Source organism: Poecile atricapillus, chromosome 9 (assembly GCF_030490865.1).
Source record: "Poecile atricapillus isolate bPoeAtr1 chromosome 9, bPoeAtr1.hap1, whole genome shotgun sequence".
NCBI lineage: Eukaryota > Metazoa > Chordata > Aves > Passeriformes > Paridae > Poecile > Poecile atricapillus.
Window position 1 is genome coordinate 830,650 of NC_081257.1, and position 25,554 is coordinate 856,203.

Genomic DNA, 25,554 nt, shown 5'->3' on the forward strand with positions numbered 1-25,554 from the left:
CTCTCATCAATGGTTAGCTCCAATTATTTCTAAATTTTGGCTTGTTAATCTTAACTGGAACTACTCCAGTCCTCCACAAGCCTAAAAGTCTTCATCTAGTGAGCCTAACAAGCAGAAAGTTTTGCTTTCTCTTGCACAATTTAATTTGGAAAATGTGAGCTGTACAACTAGATTATTCATATTTTACAGAATCACAGAATCAGAGAAGAGTTTGGGTGAGAAAGGACCTTTAAAGGCCATCTAATCCAAATCCCTCCCATATAGCATAGCATAGCACAGAATTAATATAACATGATACAATGGCTTGTATCATGTAATGGCTTGCCAAATCATATGAAGAAACATTTTTTGTGAGTGCTCTACCAATTCAAAAATCTCAAAGTTGACACTAATAATTTTAGAAGTGGTAAGACTGAAAGTTCTGTGGAAACAGCAGGTGACACATAAGTGTCAAGGCACTTCCTATGGGGTTACCAATTACCTGGAGCAGGGGGTGATGCTGGTGAACACTGGGATCACCATAAAGCTCAGCCCAGTAAAACACAGTTGCCTAATTCCAAGTTCACAGGATTCCATGGATGTTTCATTTATACAAGTAACATTAATAGCTTGCCTTCTGCTGCTGACTTTCTGCCCTTTCTAAAACCATGACTGCCTCAAGTCCTGGTTTTACTACTGACATTGTTTCATTAGACTAAAGGCTTCACCTTGCAGATTATTTGGCAAGAAAAATGGAAAAATAAATATTTAAGGTCCTATTCAACACTGAGTTCTATATATAAAGTGGTTTATTTTGTTGCTGAAACCAAGGAGATTTTATTCACGATAGCAATCACTAATCATAACAGCAGGATGCTATTTGAAGATAAGCCCACATGCAAAAGCCAGAATGAGCTGTGACACATTTACAATAGCATCCACAAAAGGCATTCTGCTCTGTAATTCTGCGTGCTTTGTTGTAGAGCACATTCAATGACTTTTAAAATGACATTTGACAGATTTCATGAAAATATATGTTCATCCCAGTACACAGTCCAGCTCTATCAAAATAGCTGCACTTACACCTCCTGGGCGAATCAACCAAAGCACAAAGCTCCCTTTGGCAAAATGTTAAACTCTTTTATTAAGGTCTGAATGACAAGGTGTAGCTGTTGAAAAAGGTTGCAGAGATATTTGAATATGTCTGAAAGACATGAAGCCATCATTGTTGGGCTGTAAGAGTGTTATTATCTAAATGAATTGCTATTTGCCAGAAAGCCCTGAATTTACAGAGCTGGGAAACATGTGCTCCTCTATCATTAGATCAGCTCACCTGCTAAGGCAGAGGGAAGAGTGCTGCTGGCAGGTGCACAAGGAACAATCCCCAGAGGATGTGGATTTGTGTACACAGAGATGCTGGATTCAGGCAGGAGGCCAAACACACGTATAACAAATTCAAAATCCTGCTTGGTTTGGAAGGAAAACAGCTCATTCTAAGGGCTTCCTGAAATAACAGGTTGAGACAGGCACTGATCTCTACTCTGTGACCAGGGACAGGACCTGGGGAAGGGCTGGAACTGTGTCAGGCAGGGTCAGGCTGGATCTCAGGGAAAGATTGTACCCCAGAGGGTGCTGGCACTGCCCAGGCTCCCCAGGGAATGGGCACAGGCCCAAGGCTGCCAGAGGTCCAGGAGCGTTTGGACACCGCTGCCAGGGATGTCCAGGTTGGGATTTTTGGGGTGGCTGTGCAGGGCCAGGGGCTGGACTGGATGATCCTTGGTGGTCCCTTTCTTCTCATATTCTCAATATTCTGGGATTCTGTGAATGTAATTTTTATCTGAAGTTCACCGATACCAAATATTCCACAGTTAAACTCAAAACTGTGGCCTAGGGTAATTTCCAAATGCATGAACAGGCTGCCTTTCCCTGCCCTCCTCTGTTTAGGAGGGAAACTTCACTGTCCAGTGCTTCCTACACCACCTACTTCTGTGATTCACTACTGGAACAGGATTCCCTGTGGGAAATACTACTTTGAGAACACCTGATGTATTTCCACCCTACTTTTACTGCATTTCATGGAACAATAGCTTCTCTTATGTCAAGCCTACTGCTTGATAAGTCACTGCATTGAAGGTGTATTTACACCTGCAGGCTGGGTCAGTCACCTGGGTCAAGGACACAAAGTACTCCAGACCTTTCCTGAACAGCAACTGAAAGAGTCAGGATAAAGGGAGAGAATATGAAACAGAGGGAGTGGTTTATGTCATCACTGCTGAGAATATGAAGCTGTGATTTGCTAAGTCAGATCATGAAGCGAGCACTAACAGGGTTCTGTGACCTTTTAACTCAGCACTGCTTTTTAACTTACTCATAATTCTGGCATTTTGCACTGTCACCCTAAATCTAAAAATCAGAAGTGTGATCTGTACCCGTCTGCTTTTAGAAGAACATTCAGTAAAGCTGGAACTAAAATGAAATTGCTGTATCATGTTTTACACCTAAACTACATTCTGCTCTACCAGCACCAAGATAACTCTGAGCAAACTGTTAATAATTTAATTAAATAATTTGAGAGTGGTAGCAACTACTATCTACTTCTTCAATTATCTCAATTCATCAATGTCTTCCTGAAGGAGGTGGAATCTCATACCAGAGACATAAAAAAAACAACACATGGTAGGGGAGGATTTTTTTTTAGTATGGAAACTACAGCAGTGGTGATGATTATCTATGTAACACAGATTCTTAGAGCCCCAGTGTGTCAGTGATGCCTTATGAAAGCAGCATGCCCAGAACCAAGGACTCAGGCACCAGAAAAACCCAGTAACACCAACAAAACCCCCACAAAACACTCCAGCTGACCTTTAAACATCTCCAGTAGACCAATATTTCTACAACACTATCAAAATAATCCTTCAGTTCAGCTGTTTATTTGAAATCCACTTCTGGCATTGCAAGGAGGATGTTTAGCCTTCAATGTTTGTGTACTTGCCGAAAATACTTCTTTGTTTGGCAATTTTATTAATTTTCCTCCCATGCAAGAACCAGCTGGCAGAGAGAATGCACCAGCTGGGGTCAGATGCTCAGGAAAACAAAGTTCTTTTTTCTTCACAAGAGATCCTTAATTGTGCTAGAATCAAAGGCTATTTATTTATTTCTATTGGCCAGTCTTAACCCAGCATGAAATGAAATATTAATCTAGCAAATGAACAAACCCCCAGATATCCACCAGGACATGGCCACAGCTTCAGATCCAAAGATGATGAGTGAGGCATGAGGAAAGAAAGTCTGAAAAGAGAAACATATATAGGAGCAATGACAAAGTACTGAGGCCAAACCAGCTTTATTGGCTGTTTGGTGACTTTACCAAACTGCGTGTGGCAGGAGAGTTCAGGAGCTAGACATAACACTGAAACTCCAGGATTCTTAATATTCTTCTAAGGAGAGGTTTGACCCAGCTCCCACTAAAGACAGGCTAATTGACTTTTATAGAAAAAGATAACTGAAAGCAGCCTTTTCCTTTATTTTTACATAAGAGACAGTAAGAAAGCACTTTTAGTGAGTGAGTATTTCAAATAAGCTTAGCCTGTTCGATGGCCTGGCACCTTCTTAGCAACATTTTTGGAGACGGAGTTTCTTTGTTATCTTTATACATTTTGAAAAATAACCCTATTGGTGACTCTTCTATTTATGATTCACTCATAACACAAGTGACTCATGCTGTCAAGTTGCAAGCTATTACTTCGGAAAATTACTTTTTCCCCTTCCTTTCCGATAAAATATGACAATTTTCACTATTTTGTTATTAACGGAAGCTTCCTACTACTTAAGAGGTTCTCAGAACTTTATTTTCTAAGTGAACCATATGCCACAAAAGACAAAAACATCTCCTACCTCTTGTCTCTCTCACAAATGAATACATGTGAAACAAAACAATTATTTAAAACTAGTTCCAGAACTTTCAAGCTTGTTGATCAGTAAACTGAATTTCAATCACCAGATTTTATCTAGACAATACTGCTTTTGTTTGATTTAAACATTACCACTGTAAGATATTAGCACATGCTGGCCTACAATTATTTACTAGGGCTGCCCTTGGCACAGGCAGCCTCAAGTTCTCCATTGCAGGGATTTCTAGTCTGACTCTCCAGTGAGGTTTTGTGGTGCTTTCCCACCTAAAGTGTGAAATGATGTCCCCAGGTGGGCATTGGCTTGCATGGAAATAAAATTTAAAAATGAACTAAAGGTTACAAAAGAGACTCTGGCATATACATAAGCACAACAGCTCAAAATAAATTTATTTATGCAAAAGTAAGGCCTGAGATAAAGCTTTGAACTGAGCAGAATGGGAACAGCACTTTAAAGCACAACACGGCAAGTAAGAAGTGAGAAGAGAAAAATTAATGACTAGGTGAATTATAAACATGTACACAACATCTGCTCTGTGGAAAACAGCAACTACAGCCCCCAATCTGCTTGGTGATTACGGCAAAACACTGAGAGGGAGGCAGCACACAGAGCAGAGCAACACAAGGCTGTGCTGAGGGGTGAAGATGGTAGAATTGAAGGAGTTTGTTAATACACAAAGCTCTGGAGCAGGCCACTTGCAGAGGTAAACAGCACCTGGGATAAAAACGGCTCTGGAGATAGAAAAGACAAGTGGTATGAGGGAAGATATGGAAAGCAGCTTACTGTTGGTACATCTACACCTCAATGCAATGGTGATAAATATGAATCAAGGAGAAAAATTAGTTTCCTATTCTTGTTTTAATTTTGCAAGCGTCAAGACAAGGTCCTAGGAAACTGCATGCCTAATTTACACATTGAAGTTGACAGATGAAAAGTGAACCCAGCTTTATTCAAACTGAAAATAGAGGTTTTTGAATTTTTCCAATAAAACAAATAAAAATTGGAATATTTAATATCACCCAAAGACTTTATGTCAGATAGTCATCACTTGCTAAATGCCTTTCTTTCCAGCTTAGAAATTGATGCATTTCCTATGACAGCACAGGGGCTGTGGTGTGAAGACACGTGGAGTTTAAGGCCAGCTGTAACCCTAAACTTGAAACTGATACAAGGAAGAAACAGCTGAAAAGGAATGGTTTTAATCAAATCACCCATACTACACAGCCTAACACAGAATCGTAAGAACAGTACCTCTAGTTGCATTACCAGAAATAAAACAAAAACCAACATTCATAAAAAGAGGAATTCACTGAAGAGCACGTACCTTGCCTGTTAACCAAACACTATCTATTTCCAGAGCTCCTCCAAGGAGAGTTCCTGCACTGGGGAGGATTGCTGTAATGCCCGGGACACGAGACACAGCCCAACACAGGTGCAGGCAAGGCACCACAGCTGTGTCTCTAACTGGGGAAACTGGGATGGGGAAATTCCCCTATACTAAGAAATCATCTGAGAATGTTCATTAATGACTGACATGTCCTCATGAATGCCAGAATCAACAACCAAATGGGAGGATTTGGATGCCTTTATCTGTGAGCAAATGCAGGGGTTAGCCAAGAGGCTGCTGGTAAAACTTTGATCCTTCACAGGCAGCTAACATGCTGCCAGGAAAACCTTCCCCTGAAGCACCACACCATAATCCTGGCTGCTCATCAAAAAGAACTCTTCGCTGACAAGGTGTGTGCAGTGTTTCATTCATCATCTGACTTGCTTTTTAAAGGGGGGTAGAGGGAGAAATAAAGATTAGGCTGTGTTTAGAATGTTGTATTATTAACCTAGCCTTGCTAATAATGGCTGTGAGGACAGCCCAGGGCATTGGCTCAGTGATTTCACTACTTGGGTTTGCTTCTTTTATTTTTTAAAACAAAAACCTCTCGTCCCTGTACCAGCACAAGGTGATGAACCTGCTGTTGCTGGCACACACCAAATCTGCTGCTGGATGGGAAGGGACCGGGGCTTGGGCCTGAGCTGGCACTGCTTGGTTACCTGAAAAACTCACATTTCAACTCATGTAAGGCCTGGACCTTGGAACAGAAACATTCCTGGCAGCCCTTCTCCCTCTCAGGAGGGCAAACAGGAATAAGCAGTAAGTGAGCAGGGGGAAAATTCAGCATTAAATGCAAAACTCCAAATCTCTTCTCAATCAATTAAGAAAAAAAAAAATAAAAAATGACCTTTACATTGGCAGAAACATGCTCAGAAAAATTTATCTCCCCAAAGTCCTCCTGGCCCCAGGAATAACCCCAAAGCTCAGATGAGCTCCTCAAGGCAAAAGCCTGGTCATTGCTTGCAGGAGGTTGGCTCCTGAGTCATACCAGTTCCCTACTTCATACTTTTTTTTTTCTTGCCAGGAGACTGCAAAACTACTTGCCTAAAGAAATGAAATAACAGCGAGCATTTGCCAAAGCACTCCCACCACTTGAAGCAGTTTGTTTTACAGAACACTCACTGCCACACTTCTGAGTGAGAAAGAAGCAACAGGACAGCAAAATCTTTCCTTTAATCATTTCTGAAGAGCTTATCACAATAGCACTGAGATATTCATAGCCCTTTGGTTTCTTGCCGAATTCAAGTGGAAAAAAGAATCCACCTTTTCTTTAAAATCCAAATGAAGAAAATGGGAAGTTTGAACAAACCTAGAAAATTAAGAGCTGCTTCTACAGTCATCACTGATTTCAGCAGGAATTGAAGATGCTTACTGAAAACTGGGAGAAATCCCTGACAACAAACACCTGTTGAAAAATTGCCAAAATATTTAAAAACATTACATTGTTAACAAAAGTGAAAATTAAGATTGGAAAATCATGCTTGCAAACACTGAGGGGCTGTAGGAAGTGAAGTTCAAACAACAGCCCAGTGCTAAATTCTAAATTGCCAAACCATAGAAAATTCATCAACAGCAAAACAAAGGAATTTTTGAAAGCTTTATTAAATAATTCAGATTAAAATAATATAATCCAGTGCTAGATTCTGAACAGCCAAACCACAAGAAAATTCAAAATAAAGGAGTCTTAAAAAGTTTTAATACAGATTCAAATTGTTATCTACATCCAAACTGACCTTTTGAAGTAGTACTAGCACTTAAGGCACAATTTCTCCAAAACTAGCCAACAAGTTAAACAAGACTCAATACAATTACATGTAACAATCCTTTTGTTGTTAACACTGTGTGAAACCAAAACTCTACGCCATGTACTGGATCTGCATTCCATTCATCTATCTGCCTGCATAGTTCTGCACACAAAGTATTTTGCATGAAGTATTTCATTATTTCACTTTCCTTATGGTCCTTAGGAAAGTTCAGACAGCCAGAATATTATTCACATTTAAAACTGGGATGCTTGTATGTAAACAAAACCCTTATCTGATAGCTGCAAAACCCCACTTACAAATAAAAGTAACTGGGATATGATTATATCCTCAAAATAAAGGATTTCGACTGGAAAGGATTTCGACTTAGAAGGCACATGCTTTCACATTCCCAGTTCAGAAAAGTGCTTACAGTACCAAGGAATACTGCAGTTGTACCCAAAGGAAGCCACACTTCCTTTTTTTCCCCCCTTCTTTAACTGTTGTTGTAAAATAATTCCAAATTATTCACAGTTGTTCCAGCATTCCTCATGCTAAACCAGCATATTGTGCTGATGAATCCCAGTGTAAGGCTAAACATAAGAACACTTATCAGTGCAATACATTCCTGAGTTGTTGGAACACAAAATAAAAACAAGTTCTTTGAAATATAAAATCCTTCAAATTTTTGGCTCATATTTCATTTGTTTCTTTAATTTCCCTTTTCTTAAAAAAGCTCACTAAAAAGAAATCTAATTTTTACAAAAGGTAAATAAAAAATTGTTATCACTCTAACTTAGATACAACTTCTAGTTGCTTGAAGAGTGCAAGAAAGCCAGATTAGCATAAACACTGACTTTTGTGCAGGCAGCAAAAAAACAACAGATAAAACAAGCTTCTGAGAATTGAATCACTGACATAAAAAATTAAAATCAAAGAACCCTAAATATTAGAAAAAATAAATAAATTAAGGACCTAGTTGTATTCCAGAGCAAACTTGAATTGCCTCCCGACTGCTAAAGGTGCTGAGCTTGCTAAGGCACTGAGCTGTGTATTTATTTTTATTTGCCGGCATGAGGAGGAGTCGTGCTGTCTCTACCGAGAGGCGTAACCTGTGCTCCAGAGCATGGCTGAGGGGCTCGGCTGCCTGCTGGAGGCCTGGGAGCTCAAGGAATGTGCAGGTGACACAGTGGAATCTGAAATGGCAAGGAGAGAACAACAATCAGGCTCGGGAATGGTGGGAGAAGGAGCAAACAAGCATCTGCTCTTGATCATCTGCTGAACACTGGCAGTGTTCAATGAATCTGATGATCCATTCAAAGTGAAATCATCCCTTTAGGTTGAATTCATCCCAAGAGCTTCAAGCGCCTCTTGAAAAGGTATCCTGCAAATATCAAAAGTTTGTGGGTCTTCCTGTTCAGGACTTTTTAAGTCTGAGGGGGGCACAATACATTTCCCTTCAGCAAGTGATGTTCACTTAAATTTGCCTTATTTTATCTGAAGCACCAGGCACTTGTGTTTACAACCAGGCCTGCAGCTCACTGTAACTTAAACACACCTGTAAGAATGTGAATTATTTTTCATTGCCACTCTTGATTATAGACATTCAATTCCAGTGCAATGGCCAGAATAATCAGTTAATTCACTCATAACTGGGTGACCGTTGCTTACTGTTAGCCGTGTGCTGAAGATTTGCCCTTGGGTGGAATACTGGCTGATTGTGCTGTTCATTCGGTGAGAAAAATGCATGGTAGGCTGCAACACAGTTGAGAAACAAATCAAAATCATTTCAGATGGCAATCATTCCTTTTTATATTACAGCTAACACATTGTAAGAAGCTATGGAAAAATAATACTCGTGCAATCTTTCCTTCTCTTACCTATAATCGTAACAGCTGTCCCTGCTAACAGTGCCAAAAGAGTGAAGATCATCACCTGGTAAGACTCAACAAACTGCTGGAAGAGACCAGCTTCATCTGCAGAATTGATTAAGAGGAGGCAATACTGAGTTAAAAAGAGTATCTTCTCCAGTCTGCTTAAAGAGTTAACTTCATAAACATCAGAGAAGCTAAAGGTTTCTTCTGGCATACGGAGTGCATGGCTAAACTTACATCTCATGGGTGCAGTGGTTCTGTCAGTCAGGTAGATCACTGTCACTGGGATGGTGATGGACTGGTCTGTCATGGGACTGGAGACAGTCAGAGTGGTGGACAGGGAGCCCTGGCTGGGAACTCTGGGATCAGCCAGGCTCACAGTGTACACCACGTAGCTGGGCAGCCCGTAGTACTTCTCCTTCTCCAGCACCTTCACTGCTGGGGACTCACATTTCACCTGCACAGGAAACATCCAACCTGAACCAGACTGCTTGGGACAGCTCAGCACATCTCCACCTTCCAGGCCAGGTACCAGCAATGGGTGATTCCACAGAAACACAGAGCAATTCACCCCTCTAGAGGAGTCAGGTGTACCTTTACACTGACACCTGCAGCATTTCCTTCTGCCTATTGCCAAGGGTGCCCACCCTCACCTGGCCTTTCCACAGGTCTGGGCTAACCCCACATAGCCAAAATCCATGGACCCTTACTGGGCTGTGGGAGCTATGGGCAGTCATGTAACTCCCCCTGCCACAGAGGTCAGGCAATTTTCTGCTTCCTGACCCACGAGCTGGTTCACACATGCCAGGCTGCAGGCCCAGGTGAGCCTGACACACCTGTACCCCAGAACCCCAGGGCCAGGCTGGATGGGCCCCTGAGCAAGCCAGTGAGTGAGTGGTGTCCCATGGCAATGCATTGAAACAGGATGAGCTTTAGGGTCCCTGCCAACCCAAACCATTCCAGGATCCTGTGAAAAGTGAAAACTGAGAAAGAACATGTTCTAAGACAAGCATTTCCAAATCATCTCAGGAACAAATCCTGACGTAGTAAGGATGGCAGGGAGTGCCTTGCACTAGAAAGCTGCATGTGACAGTTCAACATGCTTCCAGCTGTGCTGAGGTACTTCCTGGGAACACTCTTACCTCCAGGCTATCCAGAATTTCACTGACTCCAAAGACTTTCAGGATGGAGCTCATGTCCTGGTTGCTGAGCAGCATTTCAGCCTGATCAGCATAGAACCAGTGGTTGAAGGGCACCTCTGTGCCTAGCTGCTCCCCAGCCATGGTGCTGCCCTGCACTGCAGCTGTCACCCTCAGCGTGGCTTTGCTCCTGCTCAGGTGCTTCAGCTGTTTGTCAGAGAGGCTGTGCATCCTGATGGAGCATGTGTAGTGTCCTGCAGGAACAAAAGAGCTTGGGCTGTTAACTGCTCACCTTTTTCTCCATGCACAATGAGATTTCTGGGACATCTTCAGAGAAAAGCTAAAAGAGGTGGTAAAGCTCAGCCAGCAGCATAAGGAATGCATAGATGGATTGGGACAGTGTGTCTGTTGAGTCGAACATCACAATCCCAACACTACAACTACAGAATTATTCCTTTCTCCCAAACTGAACATCATGAAAAAAACATTATGCTGGTAACTTCCACTCACATTTTAATATGCCACTGAGATTCAGTTCCACTTTGAACATAACATTTATGCTAATACTGAAAGGCTTTAGTGAAAACAAGACTGAATATCCAATCTCATATTCTTTTCAACTAGAGTTAAAATTTCAGCCAGCTGCCACCACCATCCTCAAGTCTGTGAAGATGTAGTTTATTTATAAAAGCTCCTTTAAAAGTTATATATTCATCATGTTTCTAGTCTCATATGGGACCAATTAATCTGTTATTAACAGTAAAGGTAGTAAAAACTTCCCAAAGAATGGAAGATAAAAAAGCATCAGTAACAAGGAGAACTTGCCAGGTGCATGTTTTCCCGTTATTTTCTTCACCCAGCTAAGTAACAGAGGCATATGCAGGGTAGAAGAGGGGTTTACACAATGGACGCATGGATGACTCTAACAGATAATTAATGTTCTTTATGTACAGTCCACTGTGGTTTGGTCCTGTTTTAAATCATGTTATACTTTCAAAATGTTAACACATTCTGTAGACTTGACAATTTTATTTCCACCTCCAGAGTGTCAGGCATCTTTCCCCCGTTTTAAGACCAAGTTCATGATGTTTTGGGGTACATTCCACTTTTGGTATACTTGTCACCTGAGTGCTCCTTTGCTTTTTGACTTAATACAAAAACTCTGAAAAACATGAAGTGGGCTGTCAATGGTGTCTGGCTTTCTCTGAAAGCCAACACAAGATTTTGCCCCAGGCAGAAAACCCACTGAAACAAGAAGTGTCCATGTGAACAACTCACTGAGGCCTGAGGTCCTACAGAGCAAAGCCCAGAGGATTTAGAAGGAAAGACAGGAAGTTTATATTGTTTGTTAAGAAGAAATTCTGCCCTGTGAGGGTGGGCAGGCCCTGGCACAGGGTGCCCAGAGAAGCTGTGGCTGCCCCTGGATCCCTGGAAGGGCCCAAGGTCTTGGACAGGGCTTGGAGCAGCCTGGGACAGTGGAAGGTGTCCCTGCCCATGGCAGAGGTGGCACTGGATGGGCTTTAAAGGTCCCTCCAACCCAGCCCATGATGGTGGGATTCTGTGGAATCTGCTGGACCAAAGAGCTTGTGTTTGTCTGCAACATGGCATCTTGTTACATCTTACCTGAAACTGCATCAAATCCAGGTTCTGCCACAAAAATATCCTGTGCTGGGAAGTCAAAGGCATCACTACTGAAATCGAGATGGCAACTGATAATGGACTGGGGTTGTAACTCAGCAATGGCTTCAGTCTGAGCTGCTGAACACTCCCCTAGGGGGAAAGACAAAAATTCACCTCTAATTAGTTAAAAAATAAAATTTTAACTAATTTATTTAAATTAATTAAAAACAAAATCATGGGCTTGTAGTATTGGGTTATTCTATCATCTTCTGAAATAGTTTTGCAAGGTTATGAAGATTTTAAAACAGTTGGAAATCAGCTGTCCTTGCTCAGGTCTAATCCCAAAGAGACAGCAACGAAAATTTTATATGTTGTGGGGTTTTCTTGACAGCAATAATTTATTTACAGGAAAGAATAAGCCAGAGAGAACTTTCTACTCCAATGTCTCCTGAATAACTTATACAATCCTGGGAGCCTCGAGTTAGATTTCAGTATATCTGGCAAGATGATTTTTTGGTAGGTTAATAATTTACATACAGCAAAATAAAATACTACTAGAACAAGTGCTAATTGTTAAGCTAGAAGCTAAAAGGATCTATAATCACACAAAATACAGCTTATTAAATAGAGGAAACAATATGATGCTTAATCTTGGTATTAATTCTAACTGGTGGTAAGTTCTGTAAAAAATTTAAGGATGGTAACTAAGAAAACACAACTCCAAGAAGACAGTTGCAATTAAACATATAAGCAATTAAATGACTTCCTATTAGCTGTTGTTTATATGATCAAAAATGGTACTTCTTTTGAAATCTACTGATTTTATTAGTTGTGAAATATTAATAGTGGCCCCAAACACCTTCCAAAATCTGTCCCACGGCTCCTAGAGCTCCTGGGACTCTAAAAAGTATTTGAGGCTCCTTAGGGATCTTGTTACCCTTACACAACAAACAAAAACCCCATAATACAAACCAAAGCATCATGAATCCATAAACACAAAATAAACCATCAGCATAATTATTTTTAATCATACCTTTCAAATTTTTGTTTGTTTCCCCAATTGAAACTATGACTTTGGAGGCTGCCACTCCCTGCAAACTTGCCTGCATGCCACTGACATGCATTGCTGTGGTCCTCTGAGGTGCATTAATCAAGATCTGAAAAAGGGATGAAGTGCATTGTTACCAAAAAACTCTTTCAACAAATAAAAATTAAGGCAAAACCGGACTGGATTGGTTGTGAAAGACTCCACAAGGTGATGCTTTTCTTTGAAATCCCACATTTGTCTATTATTGGAAACTGTCTTTCCAAGCAATTTAAGCTAGCAAAAACATTTTGTCTTCCTACCCAATCCTCAGAAGTTAATATGCATAAACCTCTATGTCTAAATTTAATTTAAAAAGAATGTCTAGTGCTTATGCTGGCTGATGCAGTGAATTGTGTCAACAGTACAATTGCATTGCAGATAAACAATAATTTAATGGAGTACTTCTGATCAGTGATGCATGGCACAAGACATGAGCAAATTCTTGCTGACATCTCATCCTGCAGTGAAGCTTCATTCATAACAGCAGCCATACTCAAAAACTGGTCAGCACCTGGAAACAACTTAGCCAACAGAGGAATCAAAATATACAATATAAGAACAGTAGAGTTGAAAAACCAAAATTGTTATGCTACATTTTCCTCCTTAGCACAGATGTTTAAAAAAACCATTATGTTTTTGGACACATACCAAATACTTCCCAAACATTTGCATTTCTAAAAGAACATTTCTACATATTTACAACAACAAAAAAAATCCTACAGAATACAGTTTGGTGAGGGTCCATTTCAAACAAACAAACAAACCTCAAGCAGGAATGGAACAGTGCCTTACCTCTCTGTAGGTTTTCAGTAACCCAGAGATCTCATAGTAGACAGTGACCACCCCAGAGTCCCTTGCCAGGGCCACGCCAGTCTTGGAGTCCACGAGAAGAGCACTTGAGGAGGAGCTCCACACACCTGGTAAGCCTGGAAAACACCAGGGGGCACTGCTCAACACCCTGCTGCCAACTGCAGCATTTCCTGGGCACTCTGGTGTCTGTGAGTGCCACTGCCAGGCAGCGCACACACCTCCCAGTGCCCAGGAACCATTCTAGTGTCTGTGAGTGCCACTGCCCAGCAGTCACTCTGACACAAACCCATTAATACCAACCATCAAACACAGTGACTGAAGGCAGTCCTGACTCTGCAGGAGTCCCACAGAAACAAGCCTTTCCAGCTAATGGAACACAAATGTCTGAAGTGTGACACTCAGGAATTCAATACAAGAGATGTATTGCATGGTGGCGTTAAAATTAGAAGAGTTGATCAAACCTATTTTTATCATTACCAAGAACAGTGACATTTGATTCTGAACAAACATAATCAATGATGTATTTAGTTTTGCTGAGTGAGCCAGAGCCACACTGGTGTCCTGTGGAACAGCTGCTAACCCACACAGTTGGAGGCCACTCACCTTCCTGGGCTGTCAGCGATATCCTCAGGCACAGGACATCCCCCACCACCACAGCTGGGAACTCTGGGAAGATGGCATGTTGGACAGGCAGTGGGATGTAGTCTGCAGTGCCACTGTGCTCTGCATCCCACACCCTGAGCAGGGTCAGCCCCACGTTCACAGTCCTGACCACAAAGGTGTTGTTGGCGGCTCCCTTGGCGATCTGCACGAAGTCGTCTCTGCACACAAACAGAAGTGTTGCTGCAACAAGGCAGGCTTGGTAATGTCATTATCTTTCCAAGAGGAGAGGTATCAAACTCTTCAGACAGCTGACTGCTTGTTTTCAGCAACAGTCATCTGATGGTCCAGCAAAGTAAGGAAATTATAAAAATTATTTAGGTGTCACTGAGGCAAATTTCAGTTCTCAGTTCACCACTATGCTGAGGAAATACCAAGATCGCAATTATGCATGAAAACTACTTCTTAATTGTGAGAACTGTAGAGCTTTAGAATGACATCATCTGTCTCTTTTCCCTTTTGTCAAAGGAGTTAGGAAGCCAAGAAATTTGATCATGAACATGCAACTTCCCAGACGCAACAATGCCATTGGATTGCCAGCTCTGGTATTTACCCAAGTTCAGCACGGTGCTCTGCAGAAAACAAGCCAGCAGTAACAGCATTAGTGTTATTTTACTGAAGACCACAGGAGGCTGCTTCACAACACTTATTCTGTGAGGCAGTGACCAAAAGGCCTTTTTTAAGGCTTGTCCCTGCTGTGGGAAGATTGCACAAGCCTATCTGAGGAGACAGCCCCTAATCCAGAACGTTCCCCACCTTACATAAGCCCTCAGTGAGCCAGTGGAACACAGCACTGGGAGAGGCAGATGCTGATGGATCAGTTGTTTCTCTGGGCCACTGCTGTGTGCAGGGTGATGATTCAGAGTCACTTAGAGCAGAGTACAGCTCCTGCAGGCCCTACTGGGATCATGCTTATCTAGGCAGCTTTCCATGGCTAGGGCGTATTGCTTGCTAACTGGAACTCTTCTTGCAACTGCCTCTGAAGGCCGCAGAGCCAAAACCCTTGGTTTGCTAATCCCAGCCCAAGCTGTATCTTCACTTGGTATCTCTGGAACAATCTTTGTTCTATGTCTGTCTGGCCCTTTTTGCTCTCTGTAATTACCACCTGTGACAGATACCCACCTGTTGATGGCGAAGTTGAGCACAGCATTGTGTGAATGGAAAGTATCTCCGGAGTTATCGTGGAAATGGACTGCAAATGTCAGTGTCACACCCAGGGGCAGGGCCAGCAGTGCCTCTTTGTTCTGGGCGAGCAGAACAGGTCTCATGGAGACCCTGAGGTAGGAGATGGGGCAGACCTGGAAAAACATCAGCAGTGAGAAGGGAAGTTAAATTGCTTTTTATGATGTCCATATAAAAATAATCTAAAAGGGTTCTTATTATGTAAATATCCAGAGCTGCCTTTATGAGCCATTTGCATTAGCCATATGCTAGGACTAACATGTTATTATCAGCTATTGTTATCAGTATCTCCATTTCACAGGTTGAAAGGGGCCTCTGGCACCGTCTAGTTCAGGCCCTCACTCAAGCTGGGCTATCCAGGGCCAGCTGGCCAGGACCATGTGCAGGTCACCTCTGTGTTCCCCTTGCCTTGTCATGGCTGAGGAAAGCCTGGCTGTGTCTGCTTTACACCTTCACAGCTGATATTTCTTAGCCCTTTTCCTCTAGTACCACTGGGAACTGAAACAAGCAAGAATCACACGGACTTCAGAGAACACATTGCTATTGTTATAGATACATTTTATATTGTTGGCTTTTCGCAAATATTAAAATGAATGTTATGTGTATAAGAATGAGAAATTTTGTTGTATTAATATAGTTTTCTTTATTTCTGTTATTGATGAAATTTAGAAATAGTAGTATAATACATATATGTTAGGCTATGGCATAGTATTAAAATAAAAACTGCTTTTGTTTGTATAACCCAAAGACTGGGAAAAATAGCTAGAGAACTCCTGCATTTGTAAACTATCTTATCCAGATGAAGACAGCAGTGACCAGAACTCTGGGGGAGGAATTTATTGCATTTCTGGTATCAGAGAATGTAAATCTCAATAGCACCAAGAAGATTGATCTATTGGGAAGGGGGCAAGAGAAAACTAAACAGAAGAACACCAAAGATCCTAAGAAGAATGTCTGAATATGTATGAGAATTTATGGATATGTAGTAGGGTTCTGTTTTTAAGGGACAATCCTTTGTTAGTAAGGTGTGCTCTCCTGGCTGAATGCAGAGACACCCGGCCCTATCTGTATACTTTATTTTTTTCTCCTAATTGTTTTTTTATTAAACTTTTAAATTCTATAAAAATTATGTGAACCTCTATATATGTTTTTCACACTATCCTATAGATTCAAACTGTTAAGATTCCCTGGATATGCAAGAGATCAAGTGTCCCCATGACCTCTCTCCTAATAATTCCTGAAATAAAAGGTGCAACTCATTGCCCAGGTATTAAAAGAGTAATTCACAATGTATGTGTGAGTAAGGGGATGGAATGGTCACTGTTGCCCAGCTCCCCTGCACCCAGTGAGAAAGCCAAGCTGTTCCAGGCAGAGATGGAAGCTGACAAACCCTGAGGGGTCAGCAAGCTGAGCTTTGTTCCCTCAGTGCCTCTCCTCAGCCAAGAAGTTGGGAACTGCTCCAAACTCCTTAGGACAGTCTGCTCCATTAACCATATGTGCACACCCCCACATTTCTGCAGTAACACTCCAGTGAATAAAGGTTTTCTTAAGACAAAGACTTGACAACCTGTTCTTTTGGGTTTTAGATAGCATATTACTATTCTTGATTGTCTTACCTAGGTTAATGAGCAAAATTACCCAACAAACGTAACTATACCTGCTCTTTTTGTTACAGCTGCTGGAAAACAAATAATGGATGGACAGAGGAAGCAAAAACCCTCCAATATATTGAGAAAACTATTTTAAAAGAAGGCCTCAAGCTTATCTTGTAGAAGAATCCCTTTATTTTCCTGACCTAAGAGGCTCAGCTAAAACGTAAAACTGCAATCTGAAAATATACATGTCATAACTTAAAAAGTAAAGGACAAATTTGGCCTCAAGCAAAATACATCTTTGGTGAATCCAAAAAAAAAAAAAAAAGGCTATAATATCAGTATATCCCACTGTCTGCTCCACAGGCTGGTTTCATCAGTTAAAATCTCCATGCATACAGATCTCTGCCCAACAAGCCATGGTTACAAGCCAACAAAAACCCCATTTCACTGACAGATTATCAAGCTTGCTTTACTTTAAAATCTCAGCAACTGTCCCAAAAGGGACAACTTCTAAATTTAATATTGATGAAAGCAACCTTTTACTCTTAAAATAGCTCAGGTTTTGAAGTATTTTTTTTTAATTCAAGAAAAAAAGAAAATTAAATACTGAGTTGCATCAGGTCCAGGCAAGTGCTGAACTTGGTCTGATGCTAAGCTCACTGTCACTCCTTCTTCCCCCACCCTCCCTGTCTTATATAAGAGCCCTTCTCTGAGCCAAGTTCAAGGTCTAAGTATTAAGTGATGCTGCTGCAGCAGTTTGGTTATTAATTGTGTACACTTGTAAACAGACAACAGAAGACCTTATGAAAGAAGGACAGAGTGAAGGAGAGAGCTTTGCCTTAGAATGACACAACAGATTCAAGCTCATCTCCAGCTCTGTCACAAGTTTTCTGACATGACCTTCAGCAAAACCTCTGAAGCTCTCTCAGCCATAAAATGAACTATGTTACCTCATGAGCTTAAAAATATAATTTCCATAAAGGCACTACAGTTGAAGCAAGTACAGGAAAACAAATGAGCTGGACAAGGTGCTGAACTGAGATGGGTCCCACTACAGAGAGCTTTGTATCACCATCCTGAGTACAGGACAAACTCACGCAGGGGGATCTGACTTCAGTCCCACAGGGTGCTGACTAAATGGCATCTGAGCCACCCCCAAACTCATCAGACATCTTTCACTTGCCAAAGGGAGGAAACAAGGTGTAACAGAGCCAGAGAATTCACTGCCACCACCTCATTGCAGGGGTGGCTTTAGTGACGCTGAGCCTCCATTTCTTGTTTCGTTCCCCACCCAGGAGGGCAGATCCACACTCTGTCCTATGGGCAAAGCTGAACATCATGGGTAATACCAAAATTCAAATAAAAAATCCACCAAGACACTTCACAGTGATTACAGGGGAGATAACTTAAAGCACTCAATTGTACATCTTTCTCCCTTAGCCGGGACAGAGGGAAGATGCTGACGGTAAAAAGGGACAGGAGGAAGGGAAGCACTGGGTATCTCAAGGCTCATGTTGCTAGGTGGAGGAAGTTCTTGGCTCAAGGAGTTTTTGAACAGAGATGATAGGCATACATGCCCTGGTGTCCCAAGGTTCAAAGCTCAGAACTATTAATTCCTACACCACTTGCTTTTCAGAAGTGAAGTTCAAAAAGTGCAGCCAACAATCCCTGTTACAGTAGTGAAGATGTACTTGAGGAAACTGCAAAGGAAGAAAGCTGACAGTACCTTAACAACAGCTATGGTGGTCTGGTTAATGCCAAACAACTCTTGTGAAATCACTTCAATCACTGATGATCCGGTCACAGACCCAGAGACAAGGAATCCTCTCTCATCGATTTCCACAACAGGGACTTTGTCTGGTCCATCCAGGACACGGTAACTCAGGGAGGCTACTTGGTCCCTGAAGAAAAACAAGAAGTAGGGAATGTCTTAAATGTGTAAAACCATATTTAGTGTCTCTTCCAACATAAACCATTCTGTGCTTCTATGAAACTAAGGGTTCCCTCCCCCTAAAATGTAAATTCCTCTAAAGCTTTGCCCTCAGTGTGTGTCCTACTGTCTATCTGCCCATTATTATGCTGGGAAAACTACATTTCAAGCCTGATAGGAGTCTAAAATGTCAGTCTTTGAAAAGAGATTATGTAAAAAGAATTTCTCATTTGGAAATGACATTTTAATCTGAAAATCCAGTCATAACCTCTGTGTGAGAAATACACAGAATCATATTCCACAAAGCCTCAATCACCCATCAAAAACTCTACAGGAAGCAGGCACCAGGATACTGCTTTAACTGGCTTAACAGCTTTTAAAAAAGGGATCTCAAAGTTCCCAATATTGAATGAATTTTCCAGCTACAATCTAATACAAGATTGGACAAAGCCTGAGAAAACAGATAAGACACTATGAACCCCCAGATAAGCTGAGTAGTAAATGGTTGTATGGTGATACTGAGAGACTGAAACAACTCCCTTAAACACAACTGCCCTACAACAGTTTGGATAAAGGGGTGACACAAGCCACAGTATGGAAACTGAACACTGACCTGTTGGTCTGAAGTTTCATAAAGGAATTTGGTGACATTAAGATCTGCCCTCTTTCTGGCTCTGCGGTGATTATATGAAGTTTTTCAAACACCTGGAAATTAAGAGGTAGTTTGGCCTACTGTTGTGTGCAGATGGTAATTTACTTAATTTACTTAATTTCACAACAAACAAACAAAACCAGACAGAAGTGTAACTTTCCTTCTTCTCTTGTATAATATATATGGTAAAACAAGACAACTGAACGTAAATATTTGAGACTGGAAGAGCCAGTATCATCTGCAAGATATTCTGAAGAGCATTTATTTCCAGGGCTATGGCTAAACTAGGAAGCAGCATGAAAACAGAAGATTTCTCAAGGGAAAGGTGTTGGGAACCGCATATTCACCTGAGTAACTTTAAACTCCCCCTGCCCCCATGAGCCCATGAACTGAAGGAGCCCAAATGAGGAACACTATATAAACAAGAGTAAGGCCTCAAAGATAAAACAAAGCTGGAGCTACTCCTGCATTTCTAATTCCTGACTTCAAATATAGACTTCAATCCAGTTCTGAAAGATATTTAAACATGTGAAGAAAATCATCCTACCTGAATTTGGATTTCATCAGACAATTCTCTTGCCATGTTGTAGAACTGGTTAGCTGCAGCATCAAGGACCTTCACTACAACTTTCAGGCCTGTCCTTCCCTTTACTCTGCCATAAACATCCACTGCAAAGTTGTAGTTTGCAGGAAGCTGAAAATCAGCCTTGGACAGGAGAAAGGGGTTAAAGTTTGATTCATGGAAAGCCCAGACATTGGCACAGGGGTGCTGACAACTGATCCTGGATTCTGAGGCAGTGGAGGCAGCAATATTCCCTGCATTGCCCTGCTGTGGCCGTTCCTTTTCCCAAGCTGCGCGCACATGTACACAAACACACACACACAGACACACACACACACAGACACCCCCAGACACACAAAGAGAGGTACACACACACACACACACACAGACACACACACAGACACACAAAGTGAGGTGCACACACACACAGACACACAGAGACACACACACACACACAGACACCCCCAGACACACAAAGAGAGGTACACACACACACACACAAGGAGAGGTACACACGTTGACACACACAGGTACACACGCACACACACACACAGACTGGTACATGCACACACACACACAAAGGCACACACACACAAAGACAGGCACACACACAGAGGTACACAAGCACACACACACAGAGGTACACACGCACACAAAGACAGGCACACGCACACACAAAGACACACACACACAGACAGGCACACGCACAAAGACAGGCACACACACACACACACACACGCACACTTTACCTCACTGAGCCTCGTCCTGACATCCAGGGTGTCCCTCTTGGTGACAGACCAGTGGAATGTTAACCCTGGCACAGCATTACCAAAGGAGAAAGGAGTCTGAGTGCTGGTGATGCCCGTGACATAAACTGGCATCTGGAAAGAGAAAAACCAGCCTGCTTAGCTAATGCCAATATGCAATCCAAACACCTGCCCACAGCAAAGAGAATTAAAATTCACTGATCAAGAGATGGGGTCTCTCATGAAGAAAATAGTTCCTCTCAGAGCTGCAGTGCTGTCATCAGATGACGTGACAGGAATGGGCACAACCTGAAGTTCCAACATGTGAAGGTGACAGAAGCCAATCCCAAACAATTCACCTGAGTACCAGCTTTCATTCGTGTAATGGGTGCCCGAATTCTCACAGCTGTCAGCTGCACCACCTCAACTTCCACCTGGTCCTGGGAAGGAGGAAGAGAAGATACTGTAAGCACTAAGTCAAACAGAAAGCATATTTCACTTTCAGGCTCTATAGCCACTATTTTGCCATTATCTAATCATTGTTGCTGTGTGATTTGCATGACTTGTCAGAGAAAATACAGATACACAAATTCAGTACGACTGTAAAAAACTAAAAAGGATTAACCTCTGATTAATAGGCATTTAAAAATGCACCTTAAGTTGAAAAAATAAATCTGCTCAAAATTACTGATCACATGAGTAATGGAGCTGAGAGGTGAGAGACAGCAGTAGACAAGATTACAGGAGGCCTCAGCAGAAGAGGGATGAAGAAACCCAGGATGTAAAGGAAGATATGGAGACGAGGTAGAATGAAATGAAGGTTGTAGAGCACCAAACAGGACAAACGAGAATAAAAGGATGATGTGTGACTCTGATATCTCCTCTTCATATACCCAGACACTCCTGATAGATTTTATTCCTGCTATATACTGGGGTCAGAAAGGTCAGACCTGGACCTCACTGGGCTGCAGATCTAACTTTCAAGTTCACTTTGCCTCCTGTCACACCCTTAGGGCAGACTGCTGCCCAGGCATTAAAAAACAGATTTTTTGATATTTTGTTTTTTTAAAATATTACTTCGTGTCCTCTTGGACTGGGCTGACACCTTTCAAGCAGCAGAGCTTTGTGGTTCACAGCAGCTGTGCTGCCCTGAGCTCAAAGGAAGAAGTCATAAGATCTGGCCCAAGTTCTGTTGCTCTGAGTCTCACTCAGGAACTTGTGCTCGCTCCCTTGTCGGCCTGCTCACCTCCCTCACACTGAGCTGCAGAAAAATCTAAGGACACAGATTCTGATGGAATATCAGGGATTCACTGCTTGCACCTGTCGCCCTGAAAACTCAGCTTCTGAGCTTGCTGACATGGTTTTCTAAAGACTTTCCCAGGACAGTAACTGTAAACATAGATATGTGTACATTCTTTCTGTTACACGTCTTGTGATGGACATCTCTCACGACCAGTGAGGTTGGGAAAGTGTTATCCTGACCATCCAATTCCTGGCCGTGGTCAGAAACCTGCAAGTCCTGGGAGAAGAAATAAACTTCCTCTTCCTTTCACCACACCTCGACCTGTGTCCGTGTGATCTATTCATCTTCAGCGGCAACATGCACCTCCACAGGTGTGTTCAGACCACAACAAGGGATGATTGTGCTCTATGCAGACTGCTGCAGCTTAGGAGAGAGACAATGTGGGTTTGTTTTTGAACAACTGCTGCCTTCTGGATCCTCCTGACCCAAGAGGGAATGCAGACAAGGACAACCTTCTCCTTTGCTGGAAAGACTTCTTTAGATGGGCTTTTCTAGGTGTACTAACCAATCCTGAAGAAACCAGACTAGTCATAAAGCTGCTCTGGTTATCTGGGTGACTGTGGTTTAAGGCACAGCAAGATTCACCTACCTTTCCAAAGTACCACCTGTGCCAATACCTGTGTAAGTAAGTTTGCAGGCCAGGGAATAAGTTGAGTTTTCATCTTTGAGAAACCAGAGAAGTGCACAAGGTAATACTGCTCATGCAGAAAGACTTTGTGCCCCCTTCCAGAGCCAAAGCCATGAGTCAGAGAGCCCCTGACAGCCCCCAACAGCACCACAAGCATTACCTGGGACACTGCCACAAAATTCTCTGTCTCTGCATCAACAGCGTGCAGCACTCCTGTCACCACCCCGCTGCCAATGGCCACTCCTGTGACCAGCCCAGAGCTGTTCACTGATGCAATGTGCCCATTGTCAATAGAGAAAATGATGTTGGAGAGAGGCTGGGGGCCTCCTTCAGAAGTGATCTGTCGGAACAGCACACAGAACAGTTAATGAACCCTTCAGATTGTTCTTCTGGTCACCATTACAGGGAACACCCTCCCTGCTCAGCAACACAATGACTTCAGTGCTACCTGCACCTTCCCAGGGGCAGCTCAAGGACTGCACACTGGTCTTTGCAGGATGTCAGCATGGGAAATTCATAAGCTGAGCAAAGAAGTGGACCCTGTCCCTCACAGAGTATCACAGGCTGATGTTACCTCCACTCCTGGAAGTTTCAGAAAGCTTTACCTCCCTTTCTCCTCAGCACCCTGGTGTAGAGCTCTGCTCTGTGTTTCAGTGTACACAAGAAGCCCACTATCCCAAATTTCATGGAGCTGACAGATTTACTCATGCTGTGCTGGGATTTAACACCAAAAAAGATGACACTCCATTGACAAAAGCAAATACAAATCCTTTGATCCAGCAATACAGAAGTTGGCTCAGGAATAACGCTGTTCTTGTTCAGAGGAGTATTCATCCCAGAAACATGGGCTGGGCTGGAAGGTACCTCAAAACTCATCTTGTTCCATAGGCAGAGACCACCTTCCACTACCCTACATTGCTCCAAGCACTGTCCAGCCTGGCCTTGGACACTTCCAGGAATCCAGGGGCAGCCACAAATCTGTGTCAGGGCCTCCCCACACTCCCAGGGAACAATCCCTTCCCAACATCCCATCTGACCTTGCCCTGTGCTGGGTTTGAAGCCACTCCCTGTGCCCTGTCACTCCAGGCCCTTGCCCAAAGTCCTTCACTATGGGGGCTGCTGAGACAGCTGACACTGTTGCCACGCTCCCCTGGAGGGAGAGCCCATATCCTTTTATTTACCCTGCTCCCCTTCAGGGGAAGGCCTCAGTTGAGAATCTTGTTGTTATGGTTACTTGCTTTATTGCCCCCAGCATGCCTTTCCCTCATCTGTCTGTCTATCAGTTGTATCCCATTGGCCCTTCCCCTCGCTCTGCTCCTGAGCCCTCAGACCATTTGCCTTGTTGCTCTACCCCTCCCCCTGCCTTCCCCATATACACCCCTGCTCCCCAGACCCCTCTGGAGAAGCAGCAGAATAAAAGCTCCCTGTGGAGCTCTGTACAGGGACCCTGGCTCTTCCCTCCGAGTCGCCCAAGGAGCAGCTGCAATTCCAACAGCTCTTCTAAGGGTTATTGCTGAATCCCTGGGGCAAGGCAGGAGTGTCTGTGCACTGGAGAGCTGTCCCAAAGGAGACACTTCCTGGGAAGGCTGTGGCACCCTGACCACCATCGCTTGCCGCATGACCTCTCTAACAATCCTGTTAGTCCATTCAGTGTGAATACAGATAAATGTCGAGTTGAGCATCTACTCCTGAAAATCTAGTTATGAATATTCCTTTTACAACAGCAATTACAAAATAAAAAATATGTAAGAAGATGCCTCACCTGAATCATTGCCCCAATAATTAGGGTCACTTTCCTTGGCAATAGTCTAAATGGGGAAAAGACCTAAACACAGAAATACGAATACCTGTGTTAAGGTCCTTCAATCAGATAAATTATGCTACAAAACAGTACAAGTGTAAAACTGATTCTTTAGATGCTTAATCACAGTAAATCGAGCATGCAGAAATTTAACTTATCATATGCAGTTAAACAACACTAAAATCTGACTGGCATTAGGTCAGCTTCCTATTTCAGAATTCAGAATGCATTTTCTAACAAATTGATTACTATACTGTAACCATAATTTATATATTCCTGTTCCATTGTAGCACAGGCTTTATTTATGCATATATCTTATCTAAAATTATTTACTTCAATCTGCTGTGGAGCAGAGTTGATTCTCTGTCCTCTTCTGTCAGCCACAGTTGCCATCAGACTCGTCTGCCCAACGGCCATCCCCCGCACCAGGAAAGCAGCAGTGTGGTCATCCAGAGCCTCCCTCAGGGGGCTGCAAAGAAATCCATTCAAGAGAGACATTCTCTGAGTAAATAACAAATAACAAAGCAAAGGACTCATTTAGTGCCCATTTAGCAGTTATAACACAAGGCTAAGTGACTGTGTAAAGCAAAGTTAAGAGAATTATCACATTTTCACACATGATGGCTCTTTGCAACCTGTGCTTTAGCCTAACATTGAATACCTGAAATGAAAATGAAACAAGTGACAGACACAATGAGTTTGATAACATCAGATGTGTCTTCACACAGCACTCTTCACCTGACACTATTTGTCAAGTCACTGCTTCCAACAGGCACAAAGCTTCATCAGTCATCATACTCAGAGAATGCAGTCTCATTCATCAGCCAGCAACAATCAGGCTGTTAGTTCAGTCAATTTCCCTCACAAATAATAACTGTTTACCTTTTAACAGGTAATTAAGACTTCACAAAAATAAAATAAATAAAATCTCAGCCGTTGTATATTACC

The 25,554-nt window shown here is 42.5% G+C and overlaps 1 protein-coding gene across 1 annotated transcript in view; it reads right to left on the bottom strand.

The window, feature by feature from the left end:
• Positions 1 to 6,869: 6,869 nt before the first annotated feature.
• NUP210 (nucleoporin 210) overlaps positions 6,870 to 25,554 on the bottom strand; it is a 50,965-nt gene continuing 32,280 nt past the window's right edge. The window contains exons 23-40 of the mRNA XM_058844858.1: positions 24,940 to 25,075; positions 24,568 to 24,630; positions 22,966 to 23,145; positions 21,234 to 21,314; positions 20,878 to 21,009; positions 20,114 to 20,272; positions 19,528 to 19,619; positions 18,711 to 18,885; positions 15,330 to 15,505; positions 14,151 to 14,368; positions 13,530 to 13,663; positions 12,684 to 12,807; positions 11,654 to 11,800; positions 10,034 to 10,284; positions 9,129 to 9,348; positions 8,898 to 8,993; positions 8,689 to 8,772; positions 6,870 to 8,213 (exon numbers count right to left, since the gene is read on the bottom strand). Of these exons, the coding sequence (XP_058700841.1) occupies positions 8,113 to 8,213; positions 8,689 to 8,772; positions 8,898 to 8,993; positions 9,129 to 9,348; positions 10,034 to 10,284; positions 11,654 to 11,800; positions 12,684 to 12,807; positions 13,530 to 13,663; positions 14,151 to 14,368; positions 15,330 to 15,505; positions 18,711 to 18,885; positions 19,528 to 19,619; positions 20,114 to 20,272; positions 20,878 to 21,009; positions 21,234 to 21,314; positions 22,966 to 23,145; positions 24,568 to 24,630; positions 24,940 to 25,075 (2,569 nt within the window). The 3' untranslated portion in view covers positions 6,870 to 8,112. The remainder of the gene's footprint in view (positions 8,214 to 8,688; positions 8,773 to 8,897; positions 8,994 to 9,128; positions 9,349 to 10,033; positions 10,285 to 11,653; positions 11,801 to 12,683; positions 12,808 to 13,529; positions 13,664 to 14,150; positions 14,369 to 15,329; positions 15,506 to 18,710; positions 18,886 to 19,527; positions 19,620 to 20,113; positions 20,273 to 20,877; positions 21,010 to 21,233; positions 21,315 to 22,965; positions 23,146 to 24,567; positions 24,631 to 24,939; positions 25,076 to 25,554) is intronic.